General features: G+C 27.3%; 1 protein-coding gene across 1 annotated transcript; it reads left to right on the forward strand.

Moving 5' to 3' along the window:
* Positions 1-11,175: 11,175 nt before the first annotated feature.
* LOC547542 (polygalacturonase PG1) lies at positions 11,176-15,825 on the forward strand. The gene is made up of 6 exons (NM_001251162.2): positions 11,176-11,439; positions 12,040-12,171; positions 12,629-12,844; positions 13,118-13,325; positions 14,322-14,512; positions 15,172-15,825. Exons 1-6 carry the CDS (start codon positions 11,251-11,253, stop codon positions 15,565-15,567), a joined length of 1,332 nt encoding a protein of 443 aa, NP_001238091.1. The 5' UTR covers positions 11,176-11,250; the 3' UTR covers positions 15,568-15,825.
* The last annotated feature ends 574 nt before the right edge of the window (positions 15,826-16,399 follow it).

A 16,399-nucleotide genomic window follows, 5' to 3' on the forward strand; every position in this document is an offset into this window, starting at 1 on the left:
TTAAAGAAATTAATTGGTATTATCTAATACCAATAAGATGCATATACTTTTCGATAGCTCGTCACTTAAGAACTTCACGGTTAAGTATGCTTGATTTGGAACAATTATGGAATGAATGACTTTTTCAGAAGTTTCCCAAAAAGAAAGTATGTGAGTGAGAATAAAACACGCTAAAAAGTCTTGTATTGATTTGTGAGAACAATTATTGATCTTGGAAGCCATTGAAGCAGATTATCAAAGTCTCGGAAAAAGCTACAAGGAAGTTGTGTGAAGTGTTCTAACCAACAATGAAGTATTATCGCGTGAAGTATCATAGTGTAAAACCGTCAAAAAATCGACGATCAGGAATATATATTACAAGAAACAATAGAGGGTAATTTTTTTTTTCTTTTCAATTGATTGAGGTGTACAAATACAAAGTAAAAACTTCATCTTTGAGGACGATCGAGAGCATGACCAATAACTCAAGACACCATAACAACATAAACTAACTAATAAGTGGATAACTTGTTTGAGGTTGACAAAGCCTACAAATTCAACGCCCATAATCACAAGTCAAAACTATGATTCTAGAGCATTTTTGTATGTGAGTGTGATGGGATAAGCACCACCGCTCCTACACACATGAGAACAATCCTACATGCACATCTCTTTAAAAAGGTGAAACCAATTATGAGATTTTTAGAGAACGACACATAATATAAATAGGTGTGATACTTATATTATCATGTCAGGTCATACTTAATAGAATTAACTGAGATTTTTTTAAGTCTTTCTTTATTTTTAACCCTCTTTAAAGTGTGTTCTATATATATAGCACAAACTCTTCTTATTTTCTTATTTGAGATTTAGTTTTAATAGAGAAATATAATTAAATGGTTTTATTGTTTATTTTTTTATGAACATTTGACTTTTAATATATTCCCTTTTCTTTTGACCTCAATTTTCTTTTTAGTTTCCCTATTTCATTTTTGTTTTATGATCAATGTAATGCAACGACCTTTTGTTTTTTTAGTATTCATAAATTATTTGGTTAATTTTGTTTTTTCTATTGCATCTCTTAATCACTTTTATACGAGTTATTTCGTTTTATTTGGTTTTATTTTTCTATATTTTTTATGAACACTTTAATTTGTGAGCTTGATCTCTAAATTCACACACACACATATATATATATATAGAAGTAATAGAGTCTGTTGCTCTTAAATCGATCCTCATTATTATAGATTCTATTCTTAATATATATTTGACCCTCTATTTTATTCATTTTATTGAATCCATTAAAATATTAATGCATCTCACATGTCACTAATCACTATACCAAGCAAATAAACGGAATGCACGGATACTTTTTAAACAAGTATCACGTGAAAACAGATGCATGCTTTGGGTTCATGGTTTGCCTTACGTATGTATTTCACATGTCGTGTAAGTTAAAGGAGCATTTGAACTTTAGAGTACTTTTATTCTTTTTTAATAATGTAGCCCTCTCCATGCTTCTCTCTAGGCTCGTGTAGACCTTAGAAAATCTCTCTTATTTTTTTATACTTAGAGTGAGAGAAACATGTGCCGTGGAAGTCTACATTAATATGTGACATTCTGTACATTAAAAAAATAGGGTACGTTTGGTAATTGGTGCAGGTGCAGTTAACAGGAAATTAATAAAAGAAAAAAAATATACATGTCATGTGCACGGGATACATCTAGAGTTTAAGGACTGAGAAAGTAATGCTAAGGAGAACTGCATATACTGTGTTGACAGTTATAAGTTTTTTTGCCAAAAGAAATAAAACTTTGATTTCACACCTTTAAAAATATATAAACCTTTGGCTTGTTGGAGGTGGATTAAAATTTATAGATGTAATGTACAATTTTCATTTTTCTTTTCATGATTGTAGTCACATGGTTAATTAGAACTTAGAATGTTGTGTATATTATTCAAACTTCTATTAGTAGTATTAATTAAATGGCATAAAAATTAGTAGTGGGCAGGCTCGCCTAATTAAATTAGTTTTTTGTTTGGCTCGCATAAGTAAAGTACTAAAGTAGGGAAGCATTAGATGAAGAAATATATTATTAATTTTGATAACTTATAGTTAAATATTTTAGATAAAATTTAATTACAAGTAATAATCAATAGTTAATTGTTAAATTGACTGAATTTATGTTTTTAATAAAAAAAATAAAATCACTAACTATAAAAAACTTATAGAATATAATTAATGATTAATTGCACCTTTAGTGATACTGTTTTTTAAAATAAAATTAATGAAATGTTGTTTGCATTCAATTACATCTCAAAAAAGGTTACAATTTAACTATTTCATCAAGGGAAAAAATATTATATTAAGTTCCTTATATTTTTGTCATCGAATTCTCTAATCAAATGATTACACATGAATTTTTGTTTGAAATTTTATTGCACGTATTTAATGGAAATTGTTATTATTTTGAAAAGAATGCCTATATGTGCCATTAATTGAATGAAAATCTTGATGATAAGGACACGAAAACTTGATTTAATTTTTTTCCTTTTATCAAATGAAAAAAAAAGTTTCTAGACTTTTTTTTTTTTACCAAACATAGTTTCTAGACTTAACTATACAAATTCAGTAACTAATTTTACATCAGAAAATGTAAGAAAAATAAAATTTAAATAATATCATTAAATATATATTTTCCATGGCCTTAAAGTCTGAAATATCCCTTCAGCCGACCCTAAAAATTGTGGTGTAAAAATTAAGATTAAGATTTTTTATTTTGACATCGGTTGTTTTGGCTTTACTTTTTTATTTTTCAAATATTCTAATTGAGCAATTTGACTTGAAGCAGACAAACTTCCTGATTTTGTTCATATCTGAAGTCTATAGAGATGGCATTAAAAGTTAAATGGCCCATTAAACAACAAATTAATGCAAATTTGTAGCCTATATTAATAATATATTCTTGATTCCTGATATAAAACAAGACTAAAATAATACATCCGGAGTCTTCTGGCATATGATCGAAATCATTATCCATATACTTTTAAGTCTTGGATATTAATTATGATCATCAATAATTTAAACCTTGTTAGTTTACAATTAGACATAAGCTAAAAAACAATCGCGCCACCATTTGAAACATGTCAATTTTATATGTATCTAAAACTAGGATATTGCACAATAAATACGTATTATGCACCTGTATAAAATAACTTCGAAGTCAAGTAACAATTAGGAGCCTCATAATAACTAAGTGACGAATTGCGAACCCACATGTTTGAACATTGTTAACTTTTGGAAGCAATAACTCTCTATCATGCTATACTTTTTAAAGACAAAATTAGGGTATTTTTTTTTTCATTATTCATATCATAAAATAATTAATTATAAGTTATTACAATTTAAATTTAAGTTATAGATAATTTTAAGTTTATTATTCATTTGCACTCTATATATATCATTTGTATACTTACAATTAGATTCAAATAAAATCATAATTATTTTATTCTTTCAATATAGTATTATAGAGCTAGGAGCTTAACAACCAAATTGATTTTCTTTTCTCTTCTTTATTTTTTTGTTTCCTTGTGATCACCTACCATTGCTTCCAAATCTGCCCATTAAATTTAACATTTATCAATTACTAAATGACTCATCTCCTTGAAGTCAAAACTTCTTGGTAATTATATGACGAGGATCACATCATGTCCTCCATACGAAATCATTCATGATGGTTAAACCTTTTTGTTTATGTCTTTTTAGGTGGTTAAGTCATTTTATTTCTATCTTTTAGATGATTAAGTCATTTTTTTTCTTATGCCTTATAGGTGCTTAAGCCATTTTTTGCTTTTGTCTTTTTAGGTGGTTAAACCATTTTCCTTTGGTCTTTCTAGGTGATTAAGTCATTTTGCTTTTATCTTTTTAGGTGGTTAAATTTTTTTCTAGCTTGCTTTTATCTTTTTAGGTGGTTAAGCATTTTTGTTTTTGTCTTATGGTGATTAAGTGTATTTGCTTCTCCTAAGAGGTTAAGTCTTGTGTCATGACTTCTGTTTAATGGTTAAGTTTACATTTGTTGGCTTTGATCGACATGCGGATCTTTTTCCCAGAGATCTTATATTTCCGTGCTACAAATTTACGATGAACAAAATTAACTTTGTCTTTGTTAGTAGAGTGTGTTAGACTATGATATATATATATATATATATATATATATATCTTATAAACTCACTATTAAATATGAATAAAATCCTAATTATATCATTATTTCAATATCTTTCAGCTTAGAGTCAAAAACTAATATTTTGAGATATTAAAATTTATTTAAAGAGTTAATATTTCTTAACATATGTTATTTATATCATCTTTAATACATGTTTAAATTCATAGGATTAACATATGTGTAAGATCTTATTGAGTTCATATGTGGATACTTGTGCGATATTTATCTAATGAAAAAAATCTGTGTTTTATTTTCTTAGTATGTAAAATTCTTTTTGGATAACTAACAATTATGTATTACGAGTTAAATTAGTTTTTTATCTAGTAAATTAAAAAACACTGATATTTTCTGCTACATGAAAAAAAAAATCACATACTTAAAGGACCTGTACCAAAAAAAAAAAAATACTACAATTTTCTGTTAATCATATTATATTTATTCTATCAAACTATATTTGACAAAAGAGGAAATTAAAAATAAAAATGCTTTGGTTTTGGTAAAGTGTATGATCCACTTAAATGTCAATTTAATGTATCTCTAATCACTAGAAGACGATAGATAAAAGCCTAAATATATGGGCATAGATGTCACGTATTGGCCGTTGAAGAAGAGCTAATAACATGGGTACATGGATGACGGCGTCATCACTGTCTCTTTGAAATGAAATGGATTGCAAATATATATATATATATATATATATATATATATATATATATATATATATATATATATATATATATACCTTTTTTTTCAAACATTGCGTCTCCACATTTCCTTTTTTCTGGACGCTTCATTCCAATCTTTTGCAACATTACTTGACATGACTTTTAAATTCCTATTTAAATATTCATCTATGGTGAATTCAGTAACAAAAAATACGAAATTCTAAATATAAATTTTTAACTGGACGTAACTCATGAAAAAGAAATATTTTTTCTTGTAGAATTAATTATCTAATTTTTTAGAAAGAAAATTATGTTCAAATAAGTAATATATCATGGTTGTTGAAGTTTATACATCACATATAGGCTTAAGGATTAAAATAAGTATAACATTTTAAAAAAATATCTCAAAATAAATGTTATAGTAGTATTAATTAACTATTTTTATTAATACTCCTAATAAATTTAACTTCAGTTCAGCTAAATTATTTAGAACATATAACTAGAATGGAGAAAGTTTAGACGCGCCGTTCTTTTTTAATATTCTTTCATATTTTCAAAGAGAGTTAAAATGGTCTTTTTGAAACAATAAATCTTTTAGGTTTTGGGACACTAATGTCTTTTTCTTATACTAATTTTAGACGTAAAACTTATTTAATTAATTTCAGTTAAATAAAAATTATGAAATAACATGCATTTGAAACAAAAGGCACCTAAACATGCTGAATATAAAGTGAAAAATGATTTTTACAACAAAAAGAAATAATTTGATACTCATATTAATTAGATTTTTCAATTTTCTTGTTGCTTGTCAAGTTCACTTTTTATGTGATTTTTATTATGTTTATGGTCATTTTTATTTAAACATTAATTAAGTTCTATAATTTTTGTATTCATGAATTTAGTGAAACAAGATTCACTTCTCGAATAATTCAAAAAGGCTTCAAAATCATATCCCAAAATAAATTAAAAAATTATTGTTTGAGAATAATCATTTTGACTTCGTTAAAAAAATATAAAAAATTAAATCAAATTTTTTTACAGATAAAGGTTCATACCAAATACAATAAAAATATAAAAGATTAAAAGTGTATTTTAGCTTTTTTATTGTTAAAAAATTTTGTTTTTTATTTTAATTATATAAACAATTAAATCCATATATATTTTATTAATATATATATATATATATATATATATATATATATTTTTTTTTTTAAGTATTAAAAACATTTTTTTTTGTAATAGATACTCAATGGAAGCTATTTAATGTTAAAATTTACATCTTATCATTGTTTAGAAATAGACCTATCGTTTTATTATTAATATAGTAAAATGTACAAAAATGAAAAATTTAAGTAGTAAAATTTGTGAAATAATAAAAGTTGGATGATAAAAATTTTTGAAAAAAATTTGTGGTAAAATCTACAAAAAAATTGAAAGTTTAGTGGTAAATATCACAAAAAAAAAAGTTATGTGATAAAATTAGTGAAATAATAAAAGTTAGGTGATAAAATTTATAATTAAGACAAATACATATATAGATTAAATTCAAAATACGAATTTGAGACAATTTTAGCAAGGTATGTAATTGCAACCAGCTCTCATAATCAGAAACTTCTCCAATTATATAGAGTTTGGACATTATCAATATGTTTCTAAAAGCTGTATTATTAAACATTAATCACAATCTTTTCACGAGTTCATCAAATGACAGAATTTACAAATCCTCTAGCGTCTTGACTTTCTGTCTCTATTTAATTGGTATAGAACATTAAGAATATTAAGATTTTATGACTAACCAGGATTCCAAATGTGATCATATATTCAAATATGGCATATCAAAAGTAGTTATGATATCATTTAGTATCTACACATGGTGTTGCACAAAATTCAACTTTAGGTTTTGATTAATGCTGGCTTAAAGATTCATATATGCGTTTTTGTAATGTTTGTTTAACTGTACATTTGAAAAGAATGTTAGACTAAAATGTAACGTATTCTTAAGAAAGAGATAACTTTAATAATAGCTTAAGGGCAAAAATGATTCCGAGTTAACACAACTTTTTTTTTTCGTTTTCTTAATTACAAGCTAACTCGATTAGTATTATTGTTTTAGGTAAAAATAAATATTATTTGAGCCACTTATATAAGGCTATTTCATTAGTGTAATAAGCAGAAACAATTTCAATTTTTTTGTTAGTTGAATAATAAAAAAATTGATATACAACAAAAGTAAAAAGAACAGTGGAAGAAAATGTAATTTTTTTAATATACTCAAATACTTATTTAAATTGGATGAGTTATTATAAATCTCAATTAATATAATTTTTTAATGTAATTAAATATTTATTTGAAAGTGTGGATTATTATGAATCTTTCATTAATTACTTGTCATTGCAACTGTTTCTTTTAATAACAACATTTTTTAATTAAAATTCTCGGCCATTTCTATGGTGATCACACGGGTTAAAATTTTAATTTTGGTTTAATAAAACAAAAACTTTAACTGCTACTATTTGCATTTAAATATGATTTTCTGTCACATTAATCATAACTGAAAATTAATTCACATGCGGTGTCACTTTCATAGAGTTGTTCTCTTTGCCGTTTTGGTTGCCGGGTATGACGGCTTTCTAACTTCTAAGTGCGAATTAAATGCGTAGTTTCTTGCTAATTTTACGTGTTAAATTTTCTTTAATTTTTTAATATATAGAAGATTTTAAAAAATCAAATATGAATAAATTACTTTTATATACACTGACGTTGTGTCCAAGTAAAATTGAATTTAAATATTTTAAAAAAGATTTTAAGTTAGAGTTTTATGAATGAAAAAAATATAATTAAAAAAAAAGAAACTTTATCAAAGATGATTAGTAAAAATTATTACATCAACACAGCCGGTTAACATTTCATACTATGCTTAAAAAATATATTTAAATATATATCATACTATTATCTTTTATAATTTATTTTAAGAACTATAAAAATTGTACTTTTCTTTCGTGGATAATAAAATATATTATATTTTAATTCGTTTTAATATAAATAAATTTATCAATCGTTACGAACGATTATAAATGAGCTCTTAATTTAATAAAACTTTCTCTTCATATAGAACTTTAAGAGTACGGCAAATTTTGTTTTAAAGTTTGTAGGTCGTTATTGAATAATTTTAAAGTTATGAGCTTCTCATATTCATTACACACAAAAAATACATTCATGTGAAGATAGTTACTGCATCAAAAAAAAAAATGAAGATAGTTCATCTCTAGAAAAAAAAGTTGGTAGTATCATGTTTGACTTTACTTTTATTCATGGCGACTGGCGAGAGATTAAGGGGTGTATAAATGTGTAAACATTATAGTTAAAAGTTATATATATTCTTTAAATATAATATATGTATTAAGTTTTTAGTTAATGCAACATTATTAATTATAGAAATTGAATAGAGATTATAGTATACCAAATTCAAATTATATATAAGATTAATTAAAATTTCGTATTTAGTAGTTGTGTTCAAGTTTATTTTGACTGGTATTAGATTATGATTTTAAAAGATATTTTTTATTTATAAAAAAATGTTGTGTTATTTAATTAAGGTTTTTAAATACTATGAATAAATCTTGTGACATTTAATTAAGATATTTTTGAGAAACACAACAAAATTTCGTTATATTTAATTATGCTTTTTTATAACTTATAAAAAGTTTTGGTATTTAAAAACATACATCGGTGAATTATTTTTTAAGAAAAATTTTAATGAATTTTATTAGACTTTTTAATATAAACATCTATTAAACAATCTTATTTAAACTCTTGAGATTTTGTTAATTTTTTTTTCTTTTTCTATTAGTTACGAGACTTTATTTTCTCTAATTATACATACCTTCTTTTTTCTTTAATATTCTCCAAGATGTGTATACCACATATATTTCTCCTATTTTTTTGGAATAAAAAATGTCAAATATACTCATTCCCTTCATTTTTTCTTTTTTTAAAAAAATTAAATTAATGTTTATATATGCTAAAACTAATCATGTTTTTTTTATATTAACGGTGTCCATCACCTGTTTAACACAATATTTTTATGATTATCACCCTTTATTTTGTCATCCATATAATTCAGTAACCTTCTTACCAATTTTTCACTTTTCACTACTCCTTATGATACATACTTATTATTATACTGTATTTAACACATGTCATTAGATTTCGCAAGAAATGTTAGTATAAAATGACATAGAACTAAAATTAATATAGCTATTAAAAGATTAAAAAAATTATATTGATTTTACTTTTTTTATCCAAACGTCATTAGTTTTTATTATTTTTTTTACTAACTCTTGTAATTTTAAATGTATTTTTAAAAATTCATATAATCCTTTCAAATCATATAAATCTATAAAATTCTTTCAAATCCTTTAAATTCTTATGATATAAATAAAATCCAAACTATCACAAAAGTTTTATAAAAAAATTTGATAATTCATAATATTTTTATATAATTTTTAAAATTCACAAGATTTTTTTTATGCTAAAATAGTCTTTTAAAATCCTAATCCAATATATCCCATAGTATATATAGAATATATTATAGATAGATAACTTTCAACTTTTTAGAAAGAAGAAAAGAGTTATAGAAATCAAAATAAGTGAAAATCATTTTAAATTATTTTCCATCGTTAAGAAGTTTATTTATGTTAAAATAAATTACATGTAACATATTTTAAATTTTAAAAGAAAATAGTGTGATTTTTAAATTAAAATAAAAATAATATAATTTAATCGTTTCAACTAAAAAGGCTATGCAATTCGCCCATGAAAATAAGAGGAGATATCCATGATATGGAGCACCCATAAATACTTTACCTAAAATACCATGATTAATTAATTTTGCTTTCTTCTCCATTTTTTTATCATAAATGTGTTTCAATTTGCACTATGAATGAATTAGAATTATAATAGGATTTCACATCAAGATAGAATGGAATTGAATACAAATTAAATCGGTCTGTTTTTTTTATACCAAAAATCAGTCTTTGTTTATTCTATTTGGTTGTGCACATAAAAATATCACTTTTTTTAAAAAATATATCCGATTCTAGCTATTTTATTTTAGAATATGATTTTGTGTCCATGGCCATGCAGAACATCTTATATAGGCGATATTGTCGCATTAAATGTTGTTTGATGATTAGAATATTTGTTGAGCTAGCCCTTAATGGCCTAATCATGAAAGAGGAAATCATTGACCTAGACCATATCCTCATGGCAAGGTTCCTTCCTATTTAACGAAACAAGAAAAGGATAATCACAGCATAGAAGATTTAAACAAGCAATTAATGAATTAATAACCACTATGCAATGACAAGTTTTATATTATTGTCAACTAAACTAACAGGAATTAATAAAACAAAGCAAGCGCCACATAGACTTAACAATAACAACCAACAAGTCGTTGGTGCATGCTTGAAGTAGAGTTTTGGCAGGTCAAGCAAGTAATAACAACTGATTATTATCATCATTGTTATATATTATTATTTTTTTTAATTCTATTACTGTGTGTTTTACTTTTTGGGTGTAAAACTAATTTCTTTAGAAAAAAAATTGTTTCGTACCCAAAAGGATATAAATAATTGGAAAGAAACAAATTAGAGAGATGAAATGAAAAGAAATGAAAATGATTATTGTAATCACAAAAGAAGATAAAAATGTTAGATGAGTCCGTGAGTGCAACAATTGCAATATAAAAAATCATCATTAAATTTCTTAAGTTTTGTCATATCATATGTCATGAGGAATATTGAATTCAGATGTTCTGGTGTATTGCATTTTTCTTTTCTTTTCTAAGTTATTATTATTATTTTAATTTGCAAGAATAAGAGAGGAGAAAGAAAAAAAACCCTAGCCATTAATTTGAGTCCATGGTATGGGCCTACCACAACGTGCTACCAATAAGATTCAACTCTAACGTTACGGTTAAAATTAATCCATATCGATGCTTGTGAATGGGTGGGTCAATCTAAATCCGAAAAAAAAAAGGAAAAAAGGAAATATATAATCAAATAATCAATACATGTATAATAAAATCCTTGACTTTTAAAATATACATATGATAATATATTGTGTACTTAAATTATATTATAAAATATAATGAACAGTTTTCAATTAAATAACAAAACTAAATTCTAGCATTGTCCATTTACCTGTGAACTGGTCACGATTTTGCTACTGTTTGGCTCGTGTGCATTGCAAGTGTCACAATTTTTTTTCTTCTATAAATAGAGCTTCAATTTCCCGCTCTGTTAGCAGCATAACACTTTTCTCTTCAAATAATTTCATTCTTCAGCTTCTTATTACTTTGTATCTCTGTGTATATTTGAAAATGAAGAATATGAATATGAAACTAAACACCATTGCATTGATAATTGCCATTGCATTTTCTGTGTGGTCTTCAAGCTGCACAGCAGCACGTGTCAGCCACTGGAGGAAACTGAAAGCTGCTGCATCTGCTACTTCTTTTAATGTGTTAGACTATGGTGCTAAAGGTGATGGACATGCAGATGATACAAAGGTACGTGATTTCATCAAATTAATTAATTGATATAATATTCCTTATTTAATTTGCCTCATCATGGATTCAATTTCAGTTTTGCTTTCTGCCATTTCACTTCTCAGATGATGACAAAAGTCAATGGCTGTTTCCTAAGCCTTGTTAACTTAAGAAAATAAAATAGCCGTAATTACACTTTTGCTCTCCCTATTATCATCATTTTATGAATTTGGTTCTCCCATTTTTATTTTTCATGAATTTCATATCCCATTCTTTTAATTATACAATTTTGGTTCATTCGTTTATTAAAAATCTAACATTCATTTAATAGAAATGTAGACATAACTTTATACCATGTTCATTTCACATGAATGAATGTGTTGATATGAAAAGTGAATAATATCACGTTAATAAATAAATCAAAATTACATAATTAAAATAATGGAGGATTAAATTTGTGAAAAAAATAGAGATCAAATTTATAAAACAACTAGTATAATTAGGCTAAAAAATAAAAAAAGAAAAAAAAATAAACCCTCCAGTTTGTTGCACTTATGGTAGCTTCTCGTTAATTATATTTATTGCTGTAAGTATTAACTCAGTTCCATATTAAAAAAACAGGCCTTTGAAGATGCATGGGCAGCTGCTTGTAAGGTGGAGGGTTCAACAATGGTTGTTCCATCTGGTTCTGTATTTTTGGTGAAACCAATCTCTTTCTCAGGCCCTAATTGTGAGCCAAACATTGTTTTTCAGGTGAAGGAATTAGTCCATCTCTTCCCACATTTTCCTCTCCTATATGTCACCCTACAAACACTAGAGCATATATAGGCCAATGGCCCCTTTTTGACTTAATGTTTTGTTTTTATTTCATATTTTTATGGTGAAGACATTTTTATGGAGATAAAAAAAAGTTTAAATAATTTTTTTTTACTCAAATTGAAGAAAGGTTGTTTATTAGGGTTAAAAGTCACATCACTTTAATTCTTAAAGTACACTGTACATGTTTGGTGAACAATTTCAGTCTATTAATTTCAAGATAAATTTTAATATGATATTAGAGTTTATAGTACATTTTCCTGTGAGAAATATGGGAAAGTTTTACATATTAATTCCTGGTGCCAATGTGCCATTTTATATACTTTCTGTAATGTGAATTGATTTTAAGATGGATCATAAGACTCTCATATTATGTTCATAAAAATACATGCAGTTGGATGGCAAAATCATTGCACCTACAAGCTCTGAAGCTTGGGGCTCTGGTACCTTGCAATGGCTTGAATTCTCAAAACTTAATACAATCACAATCAGAGGCAAAGGTGTCATTGATGGTCAAGGCTCGGTTTGGTGGAACAATGACTCTCCCACTTACAATCCCACAGAAGTGATGCTGGAAAGCAATGGAAGACTTCCAAGCACAAAACCAACAGTAAGAGTCCTTTTGCATCATTGAACTTTTTTTTATATATGTAAATGTTAATTAGGTTTATTAGTTTTGTTAGAAATATCACTTAAAGGAATTTGAACCCGTGACCTCTCTTTTCTCCCTTCTCCTTTCATCTTTTTCCGACCAATCACTGGATCAGTCTTATATCTCCCATTGAAATTCTCCTTTACATTGAAACTAATATAAAATTGTCATGTTTTTTTTATCAGCAAAAATTCTCACTTGTTCTCTTATTAATTACTTCTTTATAATTAGGCACTCAGGTTCTATGGAAGTGATGGTGTAACAGTGACAGGCATAACAATTCAGAATAGTCAACAAACCCATCTCAAGTTTGACTCTTGCACAAATGTTCAAGTCTCTGGCATCAGTGTTTCATCACCTGGTGATAGCCCCAACACTGATGGAATTCACTTGCAAAACTCCCAAAACGTGGTCATCTATAGTAGCACACTTGCTTGCGGTAAGCATAATAATTAGTATATAATTTAAAAAAAAATCAAAATCTTAAACGCATATTTCATCATCTAGAATGAGATATCAAACACACAATTTACACAAACACTATCTCATCTCGTGAATGAAATTATATTAATCCTTTGTATGGGTCCGCAGTCTCAACTTGTATATTAGTCTCTATCTAATAGTATATAACTTCTAACTACCATGCATGCTATGAGACCAACAAAATAAAATAAAGAGAAATACTAATAATGCAAATTTGCAAACACTAATCTCATCGATCTCATGAATGACAAAATTAAGGTCCGAGTTGCAATCCCTTTAGACGGTCCACCATCTCAACTTGTATTTAGTCAAAAATCACAATCTTGTTGAAAATAATTTAAGTTCCACATCGGTTAAAAGTAATCTCACATTAAGTGAAGGGCAATCTTTATCCATTGAGCTAACTTTTGGGTTTGAGTTAGGTTTCTCACATTATTCATTCTAAGATGGTATCAGAGTCAATTCTGATCCTGAGACCAAGCTTTCGCTAGTCCCATATCGACTAAACATAATCTCATATTAGAATATATAAGTGAGGAGTAACCCTTATCCCTTGAACTAGCTTTTAAGATTGATTTAAACTTCTCACATTATTCATTCTAAAAATATAAAATGGGGATGCACAAAATATATAGCTAGTGAAATCCATGTCATCGATCCAATGATTTTCATGTGAATTTTAACATAAAAAAGTGTTAGATGAAAATGAAATAACTTTTTTCATGGTGACATTTTATTAATTCAGGAACAAATATAGAAATAACAAGAAGTGCGCTGGTAGAATTCTTTAAATAAATAATAGAACCATAAATAAATTATCTCAAAATAATTCAATAATTTAATTACCTCCCAAATGGGTATTATGAAATAATTTAAGCAGAGTAGTTTGAACACTGAAACTTGGTCAATAATTTGTTCATGTGAGTAAAATTTACTCTACTAAATTGTGCAGGCGATGATTGCGTCTCTATACAAACTGGTTGCTCGGACATATATGTACACAATGTGAATTGTGGACCTGGTCATGGAATCAGCATTGGAAGTCTTGGCAGAGAGAACACTAAAGCCTGTGTTAGAAATGTCACCGTCCGAGATGTTACTATCCAAAATACCCTCACTGGTGTCAGAATTAAAACATGGCAGGTATAGTCACGTGTCACAACCCTTTTTGTTTTACACCTTATAGTAGGTTACATTATTTTTCCAACTTTTACACTATGGTTAAGACCAATGATATATGGAGATGTTTATATTTCTAACACCTACTTTATGTTTTTAACACTTGTTCAACACTAGTCTCTCGAGGTGGAATATTTTTTTAAAAATTGTACATATTCTCATAATCTAATACTTACTCTCACACTCAAGTCAAGTCAGTGTATATAAGTTACAAATAAAGGATAAAAATTCAAGAGAGATTATCTGAAATTATACCATTCTTACTCTTAGTTCGGTTATCTTGGTGTTTCTTGCATGAGATGGCGTAGAAAATGCCTCGTTAGACAAATCTTATCATAAACCTTCATCTAATAGATTTTTGGTCATGCTTTAGTGTTTTGCATCGGTACCAAGGTTCATTCCCCACTAAAAAGTTCTCGATATATAACTTTTGAGGCCTAGTTATTGAGTTTTTAGTCATTTGCTTAATTTGTCAGGTCTGGAATCAATAAAGAGAGGTTCAAAGAGACACCTTTTAATTTTTCTTTATATTTCTCTTCTTAAGAGGTCTATTAGCAATGAAGTGTCGACCAATCTTTTTTCCATAGATTAATTTTGAAAGTTGTTGATTTTGTACTCCATAGGGTGGCTCTGGTTCGGTCCAAAATATCATGTTCTCGAACGTTCAAGTTTCTGGGGTTCAAACTCCAATTTCCATTGACCAATACTATTGTGACGGTGGAAGGTGCAGGAATGAATCATCAGCTGTGGCAGTTTCAGGCATACATTATGTGAATGTAAAGGGAACATACACTAAGGAGCCTATCTATTTTGCATGTAGTGACAACTTACCTTGCAGTGGCATAACCCTTGATACCATACAACTGGAATCAGCCCAAGAAACTAAAAATTCCAATGTTCCATTTTGTTGGGAAGCATATGGGGAGTTGAAGACCACAACGGTCCCTCCTGTTGAATGTCTTCAGAGAGGAAACCCATCAAAAGAAGGAGGAATCAATTCTAACATTGATTCTTGCTGAATTTATCAACACAATGTCCGGGATATATAGATTATTATGATATATACATCATGGAAAGTTGTTACTAGTTAGTTATTATGATATCTTAAAATTAGTTCACATTCATGTAATATAATGTTGGATTTAGTGGATTGTAATACCGTGTGTCAAAAAGATGTTGGGGGAGAAGATTTACAAGCCTATACTACTTAGATTGAAAAATGTATGAAGTGGAAAGAGTGTATTAGCCATATGTAATATATCAATTTTTTTTTTCAATTATGTCTGGCAACCTTTTACATATTGGTGTTTTAATACGGGTCTAGGTTGTGGTGGTTCTATGAGTGACTTGATCCTCACGAGACAACTAATTGAATTTAGAAACTTTGCGTGATATGAGTCATGATGAGCTAAGCAGAAGATAAGCAGTTCTGATTTGATTTATTTTGTTGTTTAACATGTTTCTTACTCAACAAATAATAGTGAAATTTGGTTTTTGTAATGTCCGAATTGAATTAAGCTGAGGACCAGGTCAAATTCCGGGGTCTCATGGCCGAAATGAGCTTGTTTGTTGAGGCTGAAATTTTGTAGAAAATGAATAAGTAGCTACCAAATGCACTCTGGTAATCTTTCAGTTATAGAAGAAAACAAAGAAGGTTTTGAGTAAAATGTGAATGAGAAAACTGATTCATTGAAAATCTGAATGAATGAGTCAGTAATGGTACAAACCAACTTGTTTTATATACAAAGAGCTAACTAATAACAGATACAAAGAGCCTAGGCAACAAGCTTTGCTAAAGATATCTGCTAGTTGCTCAGCAGAAGGAAGAGGAAGTACTAAAGTAGCTGTAAC

This window comes from Glycine max, chromosome 19, assembly GCF_000004515.6.
Source record: "Glycine max cultivar Williams 82 chromosome 19, Glycine_max_v4.0, whole genome shotgun sequence".
In the NCBI taxonomy this organism is placed as follows: Eukaryota; Viridiplantae; Streptophyta; class Magnoliopsida; order Fabales; family Fabaceae; genus Glycine; species Glycine max.

What these genes read in the sequence shown, in the direction of transcription:
- LOC547542 (NM_001251162.2), top strand. Translation starts at nt 11,251, where the DNA reads ATGAAGAATATGAATATGAAACTAAACACCATTGCATTGATAATTGCC. An exon ending in GACATGCAGATGATACAAAG is followed by an intron (nt 11,440 to 12,039) that starts GTACGTGATTTC and finishes TTAAAAAAACAG; the next exon opens with GCCTTTGAAGATGCATGGGC. An exon ending in TCAGAATTAAAACATGGCAG is followed by an intron (nt 14,513 to 15,171) that starts GTATAGTCACGT and finishes TGTACTCCATAG; the next exon opens with GGTGGCTCTGGTTCGGTCCA.